The sequence below is a fragment of the Protopterus annectens genome, chromosome 10.part0 (assembly GCF_019279795.1).
Source record: "Protopterus annectens isolate FY-2018-M chromosome 10.part0, PAN1.0, whole genome shotgun sequence".
Classification (NCBI taxonomy): Eukaryota; Metazoa; Chordata; order Ceratodontiformes; family Protopteridae; genus Protopterus; species Protopterus annectens.
The window spans coordinates 113,888,127-113,904,440 of NC_056744.1; the positions used below are offsets into that span (position 1 = coordinate 113,888,127).

The 16,314-nt window shown below is 43.7% G+C and overlaps 1 protein-coding gene across 2 annotated transcripts in view; it reads right to left on the reverse strand.

Moving 5' to 3' along the window:
• The window catches only part of BPTF (bromodomain PHD finger transcription factor), a 3,500,764-nt gene that overhangs the window by 477,239 nt on the left and 3,007,211 nt on the right, over positions 1-16,314 (reverse strand). For both annotated transcript variants that reach the window (XM_044085088.1, XM_044085087.1), the window contains one exon: positions 168-423. In XM_044085088.1, coding sequence (XP_043941023.1) covers positions 168-423 — 256 coding nt within the window. The remainder of the gene's footprint in view (positions 1-167; positions 424-16,314) is intronic.

The following is a 16,314-nucleotide window of genomic DNA, read 5'->3' on the forward strand; positions in this document are numbered from 1 at the left end:
TGGGAATCAATGTAAAAAGACAGTCTTTTGTATACTGATGCTGCACATGATTTTTGTTTTGTTATAAATGCAAAAACAAACAAACAACAGACTATATTTGACTCACAAATTTTGCATAATTTTCTTTCAAAGTATTCTACAAATGCTTGTTTTAATAAAGAACATACCTAATGCCGATGCTGGAGTAGCTACCGTTGATGTTGCCACTGCTGTCGTTGTCACCGGGACAGTAGAAGCTGCTACTGATGATACAGCTGGTAAAGGGGTGAACAGGAACCTCTGAATTGTGCCATTTGGCATAGCAGCCTGCATCAGCTGTTGTCCTGGACCCGGGATTACAGTCACTCCCTGAGGAATCAGCTGCAACTGGCCTGTTGTTTGGCCTTGCCCTTGGATAACCACAGTTAAACCCTGAGTGCCACCCTGGCAAAGAAGAAAACATCTTTCACCCATACTTGAATTACAACATTCACTGCCCTCGAAACTGCAACTTTGATCTGCCTTTCAAAACGTAATGGAAAATTAATTTAACAGTCAGTTACAAAAATGACTACGGTGAGTGGGGTTCTACACACATTATCTTAATTTGTCAGATTAATTATTTTATAGCAGAATAATAAAGCACAAAATGGTACAAAGTTGATACAAAATGCTCCATTACTTTTACCACTTGCGTCCCCTAAAGATAATTCAATAAAGAGATATGTATTTATATTGGTTTACTGTGGTACTACCATAAATATCAACCTCTTAACGCAAGAAATCTTGCCTGCTGTAATGGGGGGACAAAGGCCTAAAAATAGACACATTTTAAATATTGCTCTTATAAACTTAGAATGTTGGTAGAATAACAGGATTTCTGTTAGCATGCATTTTCTGAAGGATGTGAAGTCTGAAACTCAAATACTTGCCATTATTTAGTAACTTTAATCCTTAGATCATCCCAGAGATTTGTCAAAAACACAATTTTTATGAGGAACAGATCAAAAATATGAGGCAAAAATCTGGACATTCTGTGAAAAATCTGTATAGTTGAGAGGTACGGATACTACACTGATCAATACTGACCAATCTGAGGCTCAGCTTGGGTGAAATACAAAAGACTTCACAAAGCAAAGTAAGGAATAACAGAGCAGCTCAGACATTAGTTACACAGGAAAAAAAGGTACATGTACATTACAGTAAACAAGCAGAATGTAAAGTACATTTACATTAGTTTCTAAAGTGGGTCAATCTTCAGTGATTCTGTCAGAGGAGAAGAGAACTAGGAAGGAGACGGGGATAGTGTGTTATTGTTGAAGCAGGAACACTTGGCTTGCTTTGATGAAGAGCTGGTTTTTGAATTGCTTTCTGAATTAAATGTTTATTTCCTTTAAGTCAATGGGAAGAGCTTGTCATAAAGTATATGTCAGAAAGGAGAAAGCATATTGCAGTCCTGTGGAATTTGGTTGTAAAGGTAATGAAAGTTAGTGTGGCTTATGAGTAGTGCCTCAAGTTGTATTGGTGGATTTCTAAAGATATATATATATATATATATATATATATATATATATATATATATTTTTTTGTTATTCCTTTCATGGCAAGAGCCTTCCTTCCTCCGTTAAGGCTCATTCTAATAGAGCTGTGGTTTATTCTGGGTTTTTTTCAAGGGTTTGGATACTAACTCTATTATGTTGCATGTTGCTGGCATCCCCTAAGAATGTTGTCTATGACTATCTTCTTCATCTTCCTGTCTTTGCCTTGCAACCTGACAAGAGTCTCCTTGTGCCATCAAATGAGTTACTTTCCAGAAGTTTGCAAAGTGTCTCTGATGCCTTATTGTTAACTACTACAACTGCTCTCTTAGTTTGTTAGCCAACCAGTGTTCATTCTTAGCCTGGTCCATCTTTTCTATCTCCCACAATCATAACAACAATAATACATTATTAACCTTTTTGATGAAAACTCACTCGACAAAGAGTCCATTCAATCTATTTAGGAACCAAAACACATTTTTGAACACTGTTGTTCAACAGCCACACTAGCATACACATATATACATCCACAAAACCTGATGTTTGCACTTCACAGATGGCAAGTTGTAGCTGTGACTAAATTGTGGACTTAGCAATAAAATAATTTTACTATCAATTAATTTAACATTTAATCATTCAGTCTTTGGCACCTGTTTGGAGACAGCAATATGTTTAGTTCGTGAAGTGGTTTGTTTCTGCCATACACTTACAATGCTGGTTGTTTATACTTTGAACAGGGAAATTTAAACCATCTTTATGATGTTGAACATCTTAGCAACCCGGTACAGTCCCCCTGGTATGGTACAGTCCCTCTCACTTAACATAAGCGTGCACAAACACCCTCAAGTAAATAAAGCAGAAGTTATGGACTTATCATAACACTGGATCCTTTTCAATGGATTCTCTGAAATATGACTAACGGGACATGAGCCGCTTGTTGGATCTGACCTGGCCTTCTGCTAGTGCTTCTTGTCTTGACCTTCTTCAGAAAAAAACTCGGCTACGATTGCCTGTGCTCTGAGTGCCCTCAGATCAAGTTTGCTGGCTAAAGTTAATAGGACCACAAAAAAATGCATCCCTTACAGGAAAATGTATCCTTCTGCTGTAACTAGGAAGTGTCAGAAGTGCTTCAAGTCGGTCACCAGGTCCTTAGGAAAAAAAGTGACAAATTAAAAGGGGGGGGGGGGGAGGACAGAGGAGAGGTCATAACTGATAAACAAGAATGAAAAAGATCCAGTGGTATGGTATGTACTGAGCAGCCAAGTGCTCCGGATTGCGCGGAATGCTCTGTATCTGCGACTGAATTAGCCCACTGTTCCGCCGTTCCCCACTGTACAGTGAATGCTCCGCTCTGTGCAAAATTTTTGACTGGACCTTATGTCGCAATTATAGCCAATCGGCACTATAACAGCCAGTCAAGTAACTGCTCCAAAGGTAAAGGAAGCCAACCAGGAGAAACAAAATGCGGCAAATCACGTACTGCTACTAGCTTTTTTGCACCATGCAGAAAGCTAATACACTAACAGGTTTCGCATCACTGTGCATTTTATGAAGCATAAGAAGCAGGGAACACCTACGTGTGGCATTATTCACAGACTGAAATCTTCTTTGTTTTACCAGAAAATCACAAGTTGTAAGAGGGTAGGGGCAGCAGTGTCAGGCAAAATCAGGTATTTTCTGCAAATGTTGATGTTGGAGGTTGCATTAGAGGAGTGTAGGGTAAATGTATTGAACTGTTTTCAATGCTGCAGATTTTAAAACCAGAAAGTTTTGTAAAAATGAATGTTTTTTTTTTCATATATAAATCTTCTTTATTGGTCTTGAGCAAAAGTATGCATTCCTGTGACCCAATCTGCTTAACTGGTCTTGTGCTTCTTTACCTTCCAGATAGTCCTGTTGAGTGGGTGATAGCCCTTAATAGACTACTCAAATAACAACAAATAATTATTTTGAACTGCTAAAAAATAGCTAAACTTCAATTTAGAACTAAAGTAGAAATTCACCTACAAGATAGCCCATTCATGCATAAAGCTCTGAAAAGCAGATCAGTAGACATCTTATATTTGCAGCACCAATCACAAAGAAAAAGGAACAGGTAATTTGAGCTTTGTGTTCCCTAACGTACAGTTCCATATTTTTTTTCTTTTGGCTCCAGTACTCCTTCAACCATTAAGCTCTCCCCTACCACCCTACTATTTTACAGGGAGGGCAAGTCCCATTTACCCCCAAAGCTCCTTACTTATATATACCAACTCACCTGTCACACAAACATGTTGAAAAGGAACACAGCAAGGGTGGACTTCCTGTGACAAATACCAGTTGGTTAGTTGCAGCTTATCCAGTTATGATCAATGTGTTGCAATCTTGCCAACTGTATACCTGACTACTAGTAAAATAACCATGACATCCCCAAAGTATACACCCTTTCTCTCCAGTACTGACCATTGTCTGTGTGTGTGGGGATTTGCTTATGCATTTGAATTTCAGACCAATAATTCGCATTCTCTTATTCTGTCAATACTCAAACTAATGGTAGGAATATTTTTAAATTTTCCTGACTAATTCTTTATTTGTCCCTGATTCTTCTCTGATTTATCTTTGACTGGTTGAGTTAATGGATTTAGTTGGAAGAAAATGTGGAGGGGTTGGAAAACCAGGTGCTGAAGATTACTTTTTACATAGTTGCACTTGAATACTGTTATCTAGCTATTTGCTACGAAGTATATTACATTTTATCAACAGTTTCTGCTGACTTTGTATCGTAGCTATGGTCTGGGCATGAGTAAGAGGTTTGGCAATTCAAGATTGTGCTAATTTTATGAAGTTAAAGTACAACTTGTTAAATGCTGCCCCTGAAATGGTGGTTAGCTTTAAAGTCTGAGATTGTTTGTTTCTTTGACAATAAGCTTTTTAAAATAGAATACAGGGCACTACTCAGCCACAGGATACAGTTGTGAATGGGGGCATTGTCATTAAATCTTTGTGGAGAGAGATATGGGATGGAATTGAGTTTGCCAGAGTAGTAATAGTTTCTAATAGAAAGTTTCTGCAGGAAGATGTAAATGTAGCTTTTTTGGGGGGCTCAGTGGCTGGGTTAAAGGTCATGTGCTTTTGTGTCTGTGATCTGTCCAGTTAGCAGTTTTACTGTTTTATAGAAGTGTTTAGGAGAAGATGACTGCCTATTTTCTTTTATGTAGATGAGCTTAGCAAAATTAAATGTTTTGTTTTTTCCTGAGACCGAGAAATACTAGATGCAAGGTTTCATTGCATTTTTTTCCATTGTTGCCATGCCCTGTCTTTGTTCCATAAATGTTAGTCTCATTTGTCGCTCTGCTGAGTCTGTCTGCTATCACGTTGGATTTCCCAAAGATGTGCATTGCTGTCAGAAAGTGTTGGGAGGAGGTCGCCCACTGCCATTGTCTCAGGGCCTCCCGACAAAGGGGGTAAGACCTGGTTCCTCCTTGTTTGTTTATGTACCACATATACAGAGTGTACATGACTTTTATTTGCATGGAATTCTGGAAAGTACAGAGGGCTGTCAGCACAAAATAGTAGAAAGACGACAGCATTTTAAAGGTGGCATTCTCATTCCTATATATTTTGGTTGAACGGCCATGGCACGCTTTTCACGCAGTGCGAAAATAGGGTGTTCCACATTTTGACTATTTGTCACACATTGCAATGGTCTGTGTTCCACATTGACCTCTTAGCAAGTTGAGACCTATGGGCAGGTATATAACTTCCACATCCTATTTCATCCAGTTCCTCCAATCAAACAAATGGGACATAATCCCAAGCTAACTGAATTCCCAGATGGCATCATGACAGGATACCTCTGAGAACTGCATCTCCAAAGGAGGCTCTAAAGCTAGAAATTATGTCCACCTTGAAATGCTTGACAAAGGTATGCAACATAGACCATGTTGCTGCAGTACAACTTTCATCTACACTACAGTTCTTGAAAAAGCTGTACAGACTGAGATAGATCTTGTGGAATGAACATTTGGTTAAGCTGGCAATGATTTTTTTTTTCTTGAATAGCACTGCCAAGGAAATGCAAATCTGACACCTACGAAAGACATCTTACTTTGAGAACCAAAGGACTATTTGAAATTACAACAACCAAAGATCGTGGAAGGAACATTTGTGCCAAAATATGCAAAATTCAAATTTATTAAAGATTAAGCGACTTCATCAGAATCAAACAACACAGGGCTATCACCACATTTTAAATGCCCCTCTAACGCAATCAACCAAACCAATCAAAGATCATTACAGAATACATTGTAACACAGTATTAAAATAAACTTTACATGTAGCAGCTACATACACATTTTCATTGCATCCTAAAAACTATTCTATATATAATATAGTTTACCCATCAAACTGAATATGAATTTAGTCTTAAAATACTTTCTATAGAGCTATGGTCATTCAGACTGGGAGATACAGTGGCATTAAGCCTAATTTGCCACATTACCTTACACTGTTCACTGAAATAGCCCCATGGATCTCCCCTTGGATTTTTCACCAGTGTCTAAAGCAAAAAAAGAAAATTAGAAGTTATGTACTCACCATAACGTTCCATCTGAGTAGGTGACTTCATTCGGATGCAACCTGTGGGTATCGGATCCGATCTCGGATCCGAGCCGGCAATTCAAAAGCTTAGGCTCCGAGCTCCTAGCTCCTCCCTCTTACCCATAACCCCTTGCCAAGCCCTGACTGACCTCAGATTGAGTTTGCCTCAAATACTGACCACAGTATACTAAAAACAGCATAAATACTCGCTCTATAAAGGTCAGGGGATGGAGAGGATGCATCCGAATGAAGTCAGCTACTCAGATGGAACGTTATGGTGAGTACATAACTTCTAAATCTGAAGTAGGCAGACTTCATTCGTCTGCAACCTGTGGGACAGAGTCCCTAGCTACCTGAATCTTAGGCGGCCGTCATGGAAGGATGTTCCGGAGCACCGCTGAGCCAAAGGATGCTCTTCCTCTAGAAACAACATCCACCTTATAATGAGAAATAAAAGTATGAGGCGAGGCCCAAGTAGCTGCCGCGCAGATATCATCCAACGAAACACGGGACTTAAAGGCGGCTGACGTAGAAACTGCCCTAGTAGAATGAGCCGTAACCCTCTGAGGAGCAGGTCTGCCTGCAGTGTCATATGCCTGCAATATGCAATTAGCAATCCATTTAGATAGAGAGACTTTAGACACTGCTTTACCCAGAGCAAATTTAGCAAAGGAGACGAACAGCTGATCTGATTTCCTGTGGCCAGCTGACGTGATAATATAAAAACGTAATTGTCTATGAACATCCAATGAATGCAATTTGTATTCCCCTTTGTTTGAATATTTGGGAAAAAAGACAGGCAAATTGATTGACTGGTTAATATTGGATTCAGAAGAGACCTTCGGAAGAAAAGATGGATTGGTCCTGAGGCACACCCTATCAGGAAAGAAAGAAAGGTAAGGCGGTTTGACACAAAGAGCCTGAAGCTCAGACACCCTTCTGGCTGAAGTGATAGCTACCAGAAAGGCAGTCTTCCAGGAAAGGAATTTTAAATCAGCAGAAGCTGCAGGCTCAAGGAGGAGCAGTAAGGGCCTGCAGGACTAAGGACAAGTCCCATGCGTACAACCTCCTTGACTGGAGGTCTTAATAAAAAAACTCCTTTGAGAAAGGTTTTGCATAATTTCGCTGTCATAAGGGGAGCTGTGTCCTGTCCGATGTGATAATGCGAGATAGCCGCCAATTGTACCTTAATCGTGGAAGAACTGGCCCCTTGATGAAAGAGGTCTGTTAGAAAATCTAGCACCGCAGAGATAGGTGCTGAAAAAGGATCCACAGTTCTCTGTCCTGCCCATATAGAGAACCTCTTCCATTTGCTCCGATAAACCTGTCTGGTGGAAGGTTTATGAGCAGCCACCAAAATGGCTTTGACCGTGAAGAGATACCGAGTCCTAATTAAGGTTGGAACTGGAGCAGCCAAGCTGTCAACTTCAGGGTTCGCAGATTGGGAACTGGCATTCCCAGAGGGTGAGAGATGAGATCCGAATTGGATCCAGAATCCATGGTGGATTGATTTTGTGAGACCATAGGAACCAAGGTTGTCGAGGCCAGAATGGGGCAATGAGAATCATTCTGCTCCCCAAACTGTTGGCTTTCTGCAGAAACCTCTGCATCAGAGGAAGTGGAGGGTAGGCATAAAGGAGACCGGGAGGCCAAGCATGCACCAGAGCATCCTCGGGAACTCCCTGGTGGGGAAGTAGAGCGAAGAAATTGTCGATTTGGCGTTTGAGGGAGAAGCAAAAGATCGCAACAGGGTTGCCCCAACGGCAAAAATCTTCTTCGCTACTTGAAGATTGAGGGACCACTCGTGTGGAGAAAGGATGGTGCGACTGAGCTTGTCCGCAAGGATGTTGGACTTTCCCGGAATGTGCGTTGCTATCAGAAAGCGTTTGGTGGAAATTGCCCATTCCCAGACTCTCATGGCCTCTCGACAAAGGGATAAGACCTGGTTCCTCCTGCTTGTTGATATACCAGACTACGGACATGTTGTCTGTCTGAATCGCAATAGTCCCTGTAGGAAGAACGTGGTGAAGTGCTTGCAACGCTAGGAGCACCGCCCTCATTTCCAGGACATTTATATGCAATGCTCTGTGGGATTCCACGTGCCTTGGACAATCTTTCCCGCAGAATGCCCCACCCGAGGCAAGAAGCGTCCGTGGTCACTGTGGCTCGGGAAATGCAGCGCAAAAGGGTCTTCCTGCTAGGGGCTCCGGAGAAAGAAGCCACCACAGAAGGGAGTCCCTGCACGCTCTGCTGACCCAGAGACGAACAAAGAGGAGACCACTGAACTTGAAGGGTCCATTGAAGAACCCGCATCGTGGCGGGCATGATTAGAAGCGGGATAGCTGCCGCCATAGAACCTAGGGCCTCAGGACCCGAAGCTGCAGTTGGTGAAGGTTGAAGGATTGCTGTCACATGACACCTCAGGCTGACGATACGGTCTGGGGTGAGGAAGGCTCGCATTGATCTGGTGTCTAGTCTTCCTCCTATGAAATCTATAATTTGAGTTGGATTCAGAAAAGATTTCTCCCAGTTGATCGTGATGCCCAGCCTTGGTGCTAGTTGAAGGAAGTAATCCCTGGCTGAGCACAGAAGATGCCTTGATGATGCCGTCAGGAGCCAGTCGTCCAGAAAGACCTGTAATCCCTGGAGCCTCAGGTGGGCCGCTACCACCGCTAACACCTTGGTAAACACCCTGGGGCTGAGGTGAGACCAAAGGGAGGACCCTGAACTGATAATGACTGGCTCCCAGCCGAAGCGAAGAAACCTCCTGGATCGTCTGTCCATCCGTATGTGGTAGTACGCATCCTTGAGGTCTATGGAACACATCCAGTCGTTCTCCCTCAAAGGGGAGTATAGATTGCAGGGTGACCATCCGGAACTTTGTTTGGTTACTGACAGGTTCAACAGGGAAAGGTCTAAAATTGGTCTTAAGTCCCCGTCTTCTTTGGCACCAAAAGAACCTGGAGTAAAACCCTAATCCGGCTTGGTCTGGGGACGCTGGATGGCTCTTTTCTAGCAGCTGCTCGAGGTGGAACATCTGGGAGGCGAATCTTGATTAATATCCTCTGGATATGAGTCAAGCACCCAACTGTCTGTTGTTATGGACTCCCAAGAAGTCAGGTGCATCGAACCGCCCGACTGCCTCCAGAGACGGACAGCCGGGCAACCCTTCAGGGCTGCTGCGTGGGTCTCTCAGAGAAGGGTTCTCTGGACCCAAATTGCCAGGAGCCCCTGCCTCTGGCACGACGACCTCCCCATCCTCCTCTGCCAAGGACTGGTTATCCGGAGCAGGTTGGGACTGCTGCGACTTTGAACCACATCTTCTTCTGTCCCTTTTGGTTCTTAGAGAAGGACCTCTGGGGAGCTGAGAAGGACTCGGCAGACAGCGTCTTCCGTCCTTTTCGCTCTGGACTAATGTGTCGCGAACAGTCTTGCCAAACAAGGCAGAACCATCGAAGGGGCATTGAAGGGCTCAGCAAAATCACAATGGCGGAGCCAGGCCTGTCGCCTCATGACAAGGCGGCTCCCTCAGTAGCATGAGACAGCAGCCGTGAGATGTATTGGATACAGATCTGAGAGTGGCCATCCGGGTGGAGTAAACCTGTTTATCCTCACTCGAGATGGACTCGGGAGATGCAACGTATTCTTTAATCAGATCTCGCTGCATCCTAATGACATGTGCCATGTAGTTCAGCTCTCAAAGAGAAGGTCGCTGAACTAAACACTCGCTTCCCAATGCGATCCATCGAACGGGACTCCTTGCCCGGAGGATGGACGGAGGGACTCTCCTGGGCCAATTCCCTCTTCGTGGCTGCAGCCATCATCATGGCATCAACTGGGGACCCTTACTCCAGTGGGTGCGGTCTGATGGAGGAGAAAGAATGCGGTCCGGGCGCTTAGGGATAGGCTCAATGGTGTCCGGATCCTTCCACGCCTGATAGATATAAGATCTACCAGGGGTCAGCAGGAGGGACACCCAAGAGGTAGAAGGGCCCGCCTCGAATGCCTCCAAGAACACAGACTCGTCGAAGAAGCCTTGGGGCAGACCACCCCTGATCCTTAACATCTCCATGATGTCTCCAAATGAGACGTCCTCAGGGGTGACCTAGGGAGCCTTCCCTTCATCCAAGTCCGTGTCTTCAGTGACGGACTCAGGGAGTCCATGTGCCTCCTCTTGCACTTGCGCTTCCGAGGTACTTCATCGGGGCTGTCCGAGGAGTACTCTTCAGCAGATGGATGTTCCAAGGGAACCACTTGGGACATCGAGGCGGGCTGTCCCTGGGACCGGCTGGTGGGGCCTGGCCCAACTGCAAAGGAGTGCGGAATGGAGCCGTGGCAGGGACCGGGGTCCGGATGTCCTCGACAGTGCCCTTTCCATAACGTTGAAAGCCGAGGGGAGCCAGCTTCTCTAAGCCCGAGCCGACCCCACCGGATCCGGATCGGAGTCGGAGCGAAACCGTCGGATCCGAGACCAGTGTGCTCCGACCTGGAGCAGAAGACACACCAGCTCCCTCGGATCCGAGGCTCGGCCCTCGGCTCGAGAGGTCGGGTCCGGCAAGCACTCAAGGGATGGGACGGATCCGTGCGCCGACCAATCGGATCCGATCCAAATCTGCACGGCGCCGAAAGCTCGAACCCGTGGTATGGGTCGGAGAAGGAGCTAATGCCTCCCGGTTGGGGGCTAGGAGCACTCCCATTTGCATTTGGGCCTGGATGAATTTCCTCATCATCCGTCCATATCAGCTTCGGCCATCGAAAGGTCGATCTAGAGGAGGCCACCGACCTAGAGAACCGTCTCGGTGACCTCCTGGAAGGGCTAGCCTCCTCCTCCTCGGGTCCAGGAGAGAACCGAGGGAGTGGAGCCGAGGAGGAGGAAGCTAGAAGGCACAGGGAAGCCCGATGGAGGAGCCGAGCTGGAAGCCTCTTGTGGTGCTTCTCCTGTGCCTCTCCTTCTGTCTCTCCCTAGAATCCTTCCTCCGGCAATTTAAGGGAGGTTGAGTCCCAGCCGGAGGGAGAACTCACAGCAACAAGTTGCTGACTGGAGGGCAGAGCAGTATCTGGGGTAAAAGACCGCCAGCACTAACTCACCTCCTGAACCCTGCACAAATGGTACAACCAGAAGACAGGTGTTCAACCCACAAGATGAACGTGGCCATCTGCTGGGGACAGCTTATGGCCACACTCGAAAAAAGACAGCCTTAGGGGCTTCAGACATTACACCTAAGGCCTAAACACACACACACACAAACAACTAAAACCCGAGAAAATTAACTAAAGAGGGAGGAAAGCCTTAACCACACACAACACTAACTATATTTTTAACAAAAAGAGAATTTGAACAATTTTCCTGTCAGAAAACTACACTTATCTCAAAACCAGAGCTCTAGAATTCGTTGAAGCGGCAAACGAAATCTAGAGGAGGAGCTAGGAGCTCGGAGCCTAAGCTTTTGGATCCGAGATCGGATCCGATACCCACAGGTTGCAGACGAATGAAGTCTGCCTACTTCAGATCTGATGATTCGTACTTTTGGAAATATGTCTGTAAAGTGAATTATTAGTGTTCTTATTTCTAATTTCTACATTATGCTCATATATTCAATCCCTAAATCTCCCCTGGGTTTTATTAACAAAAAAAAAAAAAACACTGCAATTTTGACACGGGCCAAGATATATGACCCCCTACAGAGTTACAGGTACAATGAAAAGTTCTTTTTACAAAACAATTGTTCGCCCAAGCAGTATCTATTTCCAAAACAGCTATGCACTGGGTGCAAAAGCCACATTTGAAGGTACCATTTCTTTTACTGGTACTGGAACCAGCAGAACTTTCCATGGTTTCTAAAACGTTTTTAATTGATTTTCCTTTCCTGCAAGCTATCTGGGGTTTACTGTCAAACAAATCTAATAAACCATTAAAACAGGAGAAATTCTTCCAATTCTTAACAAGAACATCAAATACGTTATTAAAATCGCTGGTATACATGGTGATAAATGAATACACATGTTCACCATTAGCTACTTCTCTATTGCCAAAAACACTAGTAATATTAGAATGAAAAGATCTAAGCACTGGTTGTATGCTACCATTTTCCCTTTTGACCGTAACTTCCTTTTGTACTTTCAGAACAAGGCCAATGAGACATCCATGTGAATAAAACATCTGTGCAAGCTTCTGACCCTTGATCTTAAATTGTTCGTCTTCAAAAACCATTCTGGTTAACATACACTGTTGGAAACTCCTGGCGTTCTGTCTGCAGTGTGATTCTCAAACAATTTGGAAATATATCGCTGATTTAGAAGTATATTTCTTGGCATTTTAACCTTTCAGAGTTCTGCAATGTCTTAATTCTGCCTGACTGAATTATTTTATATATTTTCTGGCATTGTTTTCTGTTTCTCATCTGTCCTGAAACTGCATTGTTTTCTGTTTCTCATCTGTCCTGAAACTGCTTCCCCCCTATTCCTGTGGTGAAGTTTATAAAACTGGTCTAACAGCTTTTATGTTATCTGAATGCTTCAAGGCTTGCTGATTTAAAAAATAGTTTCTGTTTGTAAATTCCTGCATACACTGTTGGAAACTTCTGGTGTTCTGTCTGCAGTGTGAGTCTCAAACAATCTGGAAATATATCGCTGATTGATAAGTATATTTCTTGGCATTTTAACCTTTCAGAGTTCTGCATTGTCTTAATTCTGCCTGAATGAATTATTTTATATATTTTCTGGCATTGTTTTCAGCGATATTGAACTGCATTAACCCACCAGTTAGTTTGTGCAGGAATGGGCATGGCCTGTTTGAATGACAAGGCGGCGGGCAGAGTTTCAATATGTAAATACACCATGATTGACACGGAATCCATGCACACAACGAACTCCATCCTCGTCGAAATTATTACTTTCTCCTTTGCTAGGCATTTTAGTTTTATGCCCCTAGTAAAACATTTCTTTTTTGGTAGAGAATGTCTACAATAAAACATTGGGTTGCTTTCGGCACAGATGCTGAATATTGATTACATTGCAATGTGTCAAGAGGGGTTTGGGCGGGGCTTGCTATTGCACATCTGATGGGTTAACACACTTCAATATCACCTTGTTTTCTGTTTCTCATTTGTCCTGAAACTGCCCCCCCCCACCCTATTCTTGTGGTGGTGTTATAGTTGGTGGCTTTGCAAATTCCAATTGTATTTATTCTGCTCCATTTATTACTACTTGGTAGTAGCCTGTTTAAATTGTAACTGTTACTCTAAGTCTTTTTGTTTAAGCACTTGGGCGTCAGACCAGTTGTTTTACATTGAGAAGGTTTGTGGTCTGCACTGTTGTGGCAGGACAGGTAGCTTACATCCTTCTAAGTTGGGAACTGCTAATTGAAGGCTCAGTGTCTGTTATTCTAAAAGTGTATTAGTTCTGGTTAAAGCACTTGGGCTTCAGGCCAGTTATTTTTCATTAAGGTTTGTGGTCTGCATTCTTGTGGGAGGAGAGGCTAGATTCTGCCCTTTTGAGCTGGGAATTTCTGGTTAAAGGCTTATTGTGCCTGCTTATTTGAACTGTTTCTTTCTGAAATCGGTACGCCTTGGTTGCTGTAGCATAGAATATATTCAGACATTCTGAATCTAGTTTTGTTTGTATAACCTGAGCACTAATCCAGGCCATCTCTTTTGGAGAAGGTTCCCCTGCACCCTAGTGGCAGGAGTGTGCAGTTAGAACTTCTCTTGATTGAAGACTGCTGGAACAGAGCTCAGTTTTGAGCTTTTTTACTAGTTAATTGGGTAATTTGTTTAAATCAGTTTGCTCGTTTTCTATTGTTATATAAAAAAATTGCACTTTATTTATCTTCTTTTACTGTTTCTTCCTACTTTAATTTGCTTTTGCTACTTGTTCTTAAAAGTATTTAATTGCATTTATTCTGCTGCATTTATTACTGCTTGTTAGTAGCCTGATTAAATTGTAAGTGTTATTCTAAGCCTTTGGTTGAAGCACTTGGGCTTCAGAACAGTTGTTTTACATTAAGAAGGTTTGTGGTCTGCACTGTTGTGGCAGGACAGGTAGCTTACATCCTTCTAAGTTCGCAGTTGCTGATTGAAGGCTTAGTGTCTGTTATTCTAAAAGTGAATTAGTTCTGGTTTAAGCACTTGGGCTTTGGGCCAGTTATTTTACATTACAAAGGTGTGGTCTGCACTCTTGTGGGAGTAGAGGGTAGATTCTGCCCTTCTGAGCTGGGAGTTTCTGGTTAAAGGCTTATTGTGCCTGCTTATGTGAATTGTTTCTTTCTGAAACTGGTAAACTTTCCTCACTTGTCTAGAGGAAAACAGTTTTTAGTACTTAATAAATAAACACCTATCCAGGCATGTCGAAGGGTCAGCTCCCAGTGTTTTCTCCTGTCGTACACAGACAACCCTCTCCTCCTACCACCTAACACTACAACCTGTGAGAGATGCACTTACATAGCCAAACTGGAAGCAAAGCTCTCTTCCCCCAAGACTGGACTAGACAGTCAAGAGGAGAAGGTAAACACTTGCACCATACCACACTCATCACATAGTCCCTCAAAACCTACACCACCAAACCACACACACAAAAAAACTAAACACAAACCTAAAATCTGCTCAAGCAACAGAGCCCTCCAAAGCTGAAACGCAAGCAGCCTCCACCCCCCAACACAACCCAAATGACACATAGCCCACAAACTCAGTGTGCCACTCAACCACAGCCCATAAGGCATAACAATGCACCCAACACTCTAGTCATAAGTGACTCTATAGTCAGGCACACTGATGTTCCACTCACCAGGCTAAACATGGAGAAAACTACTGTCAGCTGCCTGCCCGGTGTCAGGATCCACCAATAACGCACACACTCAGGTCACTCCACAACAAGTACAAATATGACTCTGTCATTGTCCATGTTGGTGTGAATGACCTAAGATGTACCTCCCTGGACTACATGAAAAGAGACATGGAGGAGCTCTCCGATCCTGTAGCCCAGGCAGGTATGACCCTAGCCCTGAGTAGCATCCTGCCATCACCCAGAATGACACCACAGTACAAGGACAAAATGATTGACTTCAACAACTGGCTAAGCTTTTGGTGTCATTCTAAGGGGATTCAGTATCCGTCTGCCTGGGATGACATGATCGACAGACCACACTGTTTTGCCAAAGATGGCCTGCACCTGTCGCCCTTGGGATCCCGGATACTGGCTAAGGCTTTTGCCACCCCACAGTGCCCTTTTTAGGAAAGGTTCAAATGACAAATTCACCACCTTAACAGGTACAAGCAAGCAAAATCTGAGGGTAATGCTACTCAATGCTAGAAGTCTAAACCTCAAAATGCATTCACTCGAGGCACTCCTTAACATGGAGAACATCGACATCTGTGCAGTGATGGAGACCTGGTTCAAGGCTCCTGAGAGCACCCCTGCATTACCAGGCTATAATTCACCCCACACCTTTCGGCCACTTTACCTGGACCGACAAACTAAAGGCGGAGGTGTGTCCCGATTCATTAAGGATATCCACAACTCCAGGCTAGTTGCTCAGCATAATGCATCTGAGATTATCCATGTGCAACTAACTCTGGGCAAGACCGCAATCCAAATTGTAACTTGCTACAGATCCCCCACCATGCCCCAGGATTCCCACTCCTCATTTCTTGATACACTGGAAAATATTAGGGTACAACCCAACACCCTAATAATGGGTGATTTCAACTACCCCACCATTAACTTGGAAAACTACTCATGTACCAATTCTTTTGCTCGTTTTCTGGAATTCATAAATTCCAATGCCTTGGATCAGCTTATCCACACACCCACCAGGGGCAGCAATATCCTAGACCTGGTCATTACCAACATGGGCGACTGGTGTTCCATACCAGAGTTCAATTCCTCGTTGGTCAGATCCGACCACAAGCTAATCACCTTAGACATCAACATTCCACCCCCAGCCCCCATTAGGGAACTACCTTAAAAAATTTCTCCAAAGCCAACTTCACGCTTAAGACAGAAGTGGCAAACTTCATGACACCCATGCAGACAGACAAAAGAGGTACGACTGCTGAATCCTACACAAATGCACTTTATAAGCACTTATACGAGTGCATGGATTGTGCTATCCCTAACAGAACCAAGATGCTGTCCTCCAAAAAAGGAAGCCAATCTGGTGGTCCCCAGCCATAAACAAACTCTACAACAAAAGAAAAAAACTGTTGCAAAAAAAGAGTAAAAT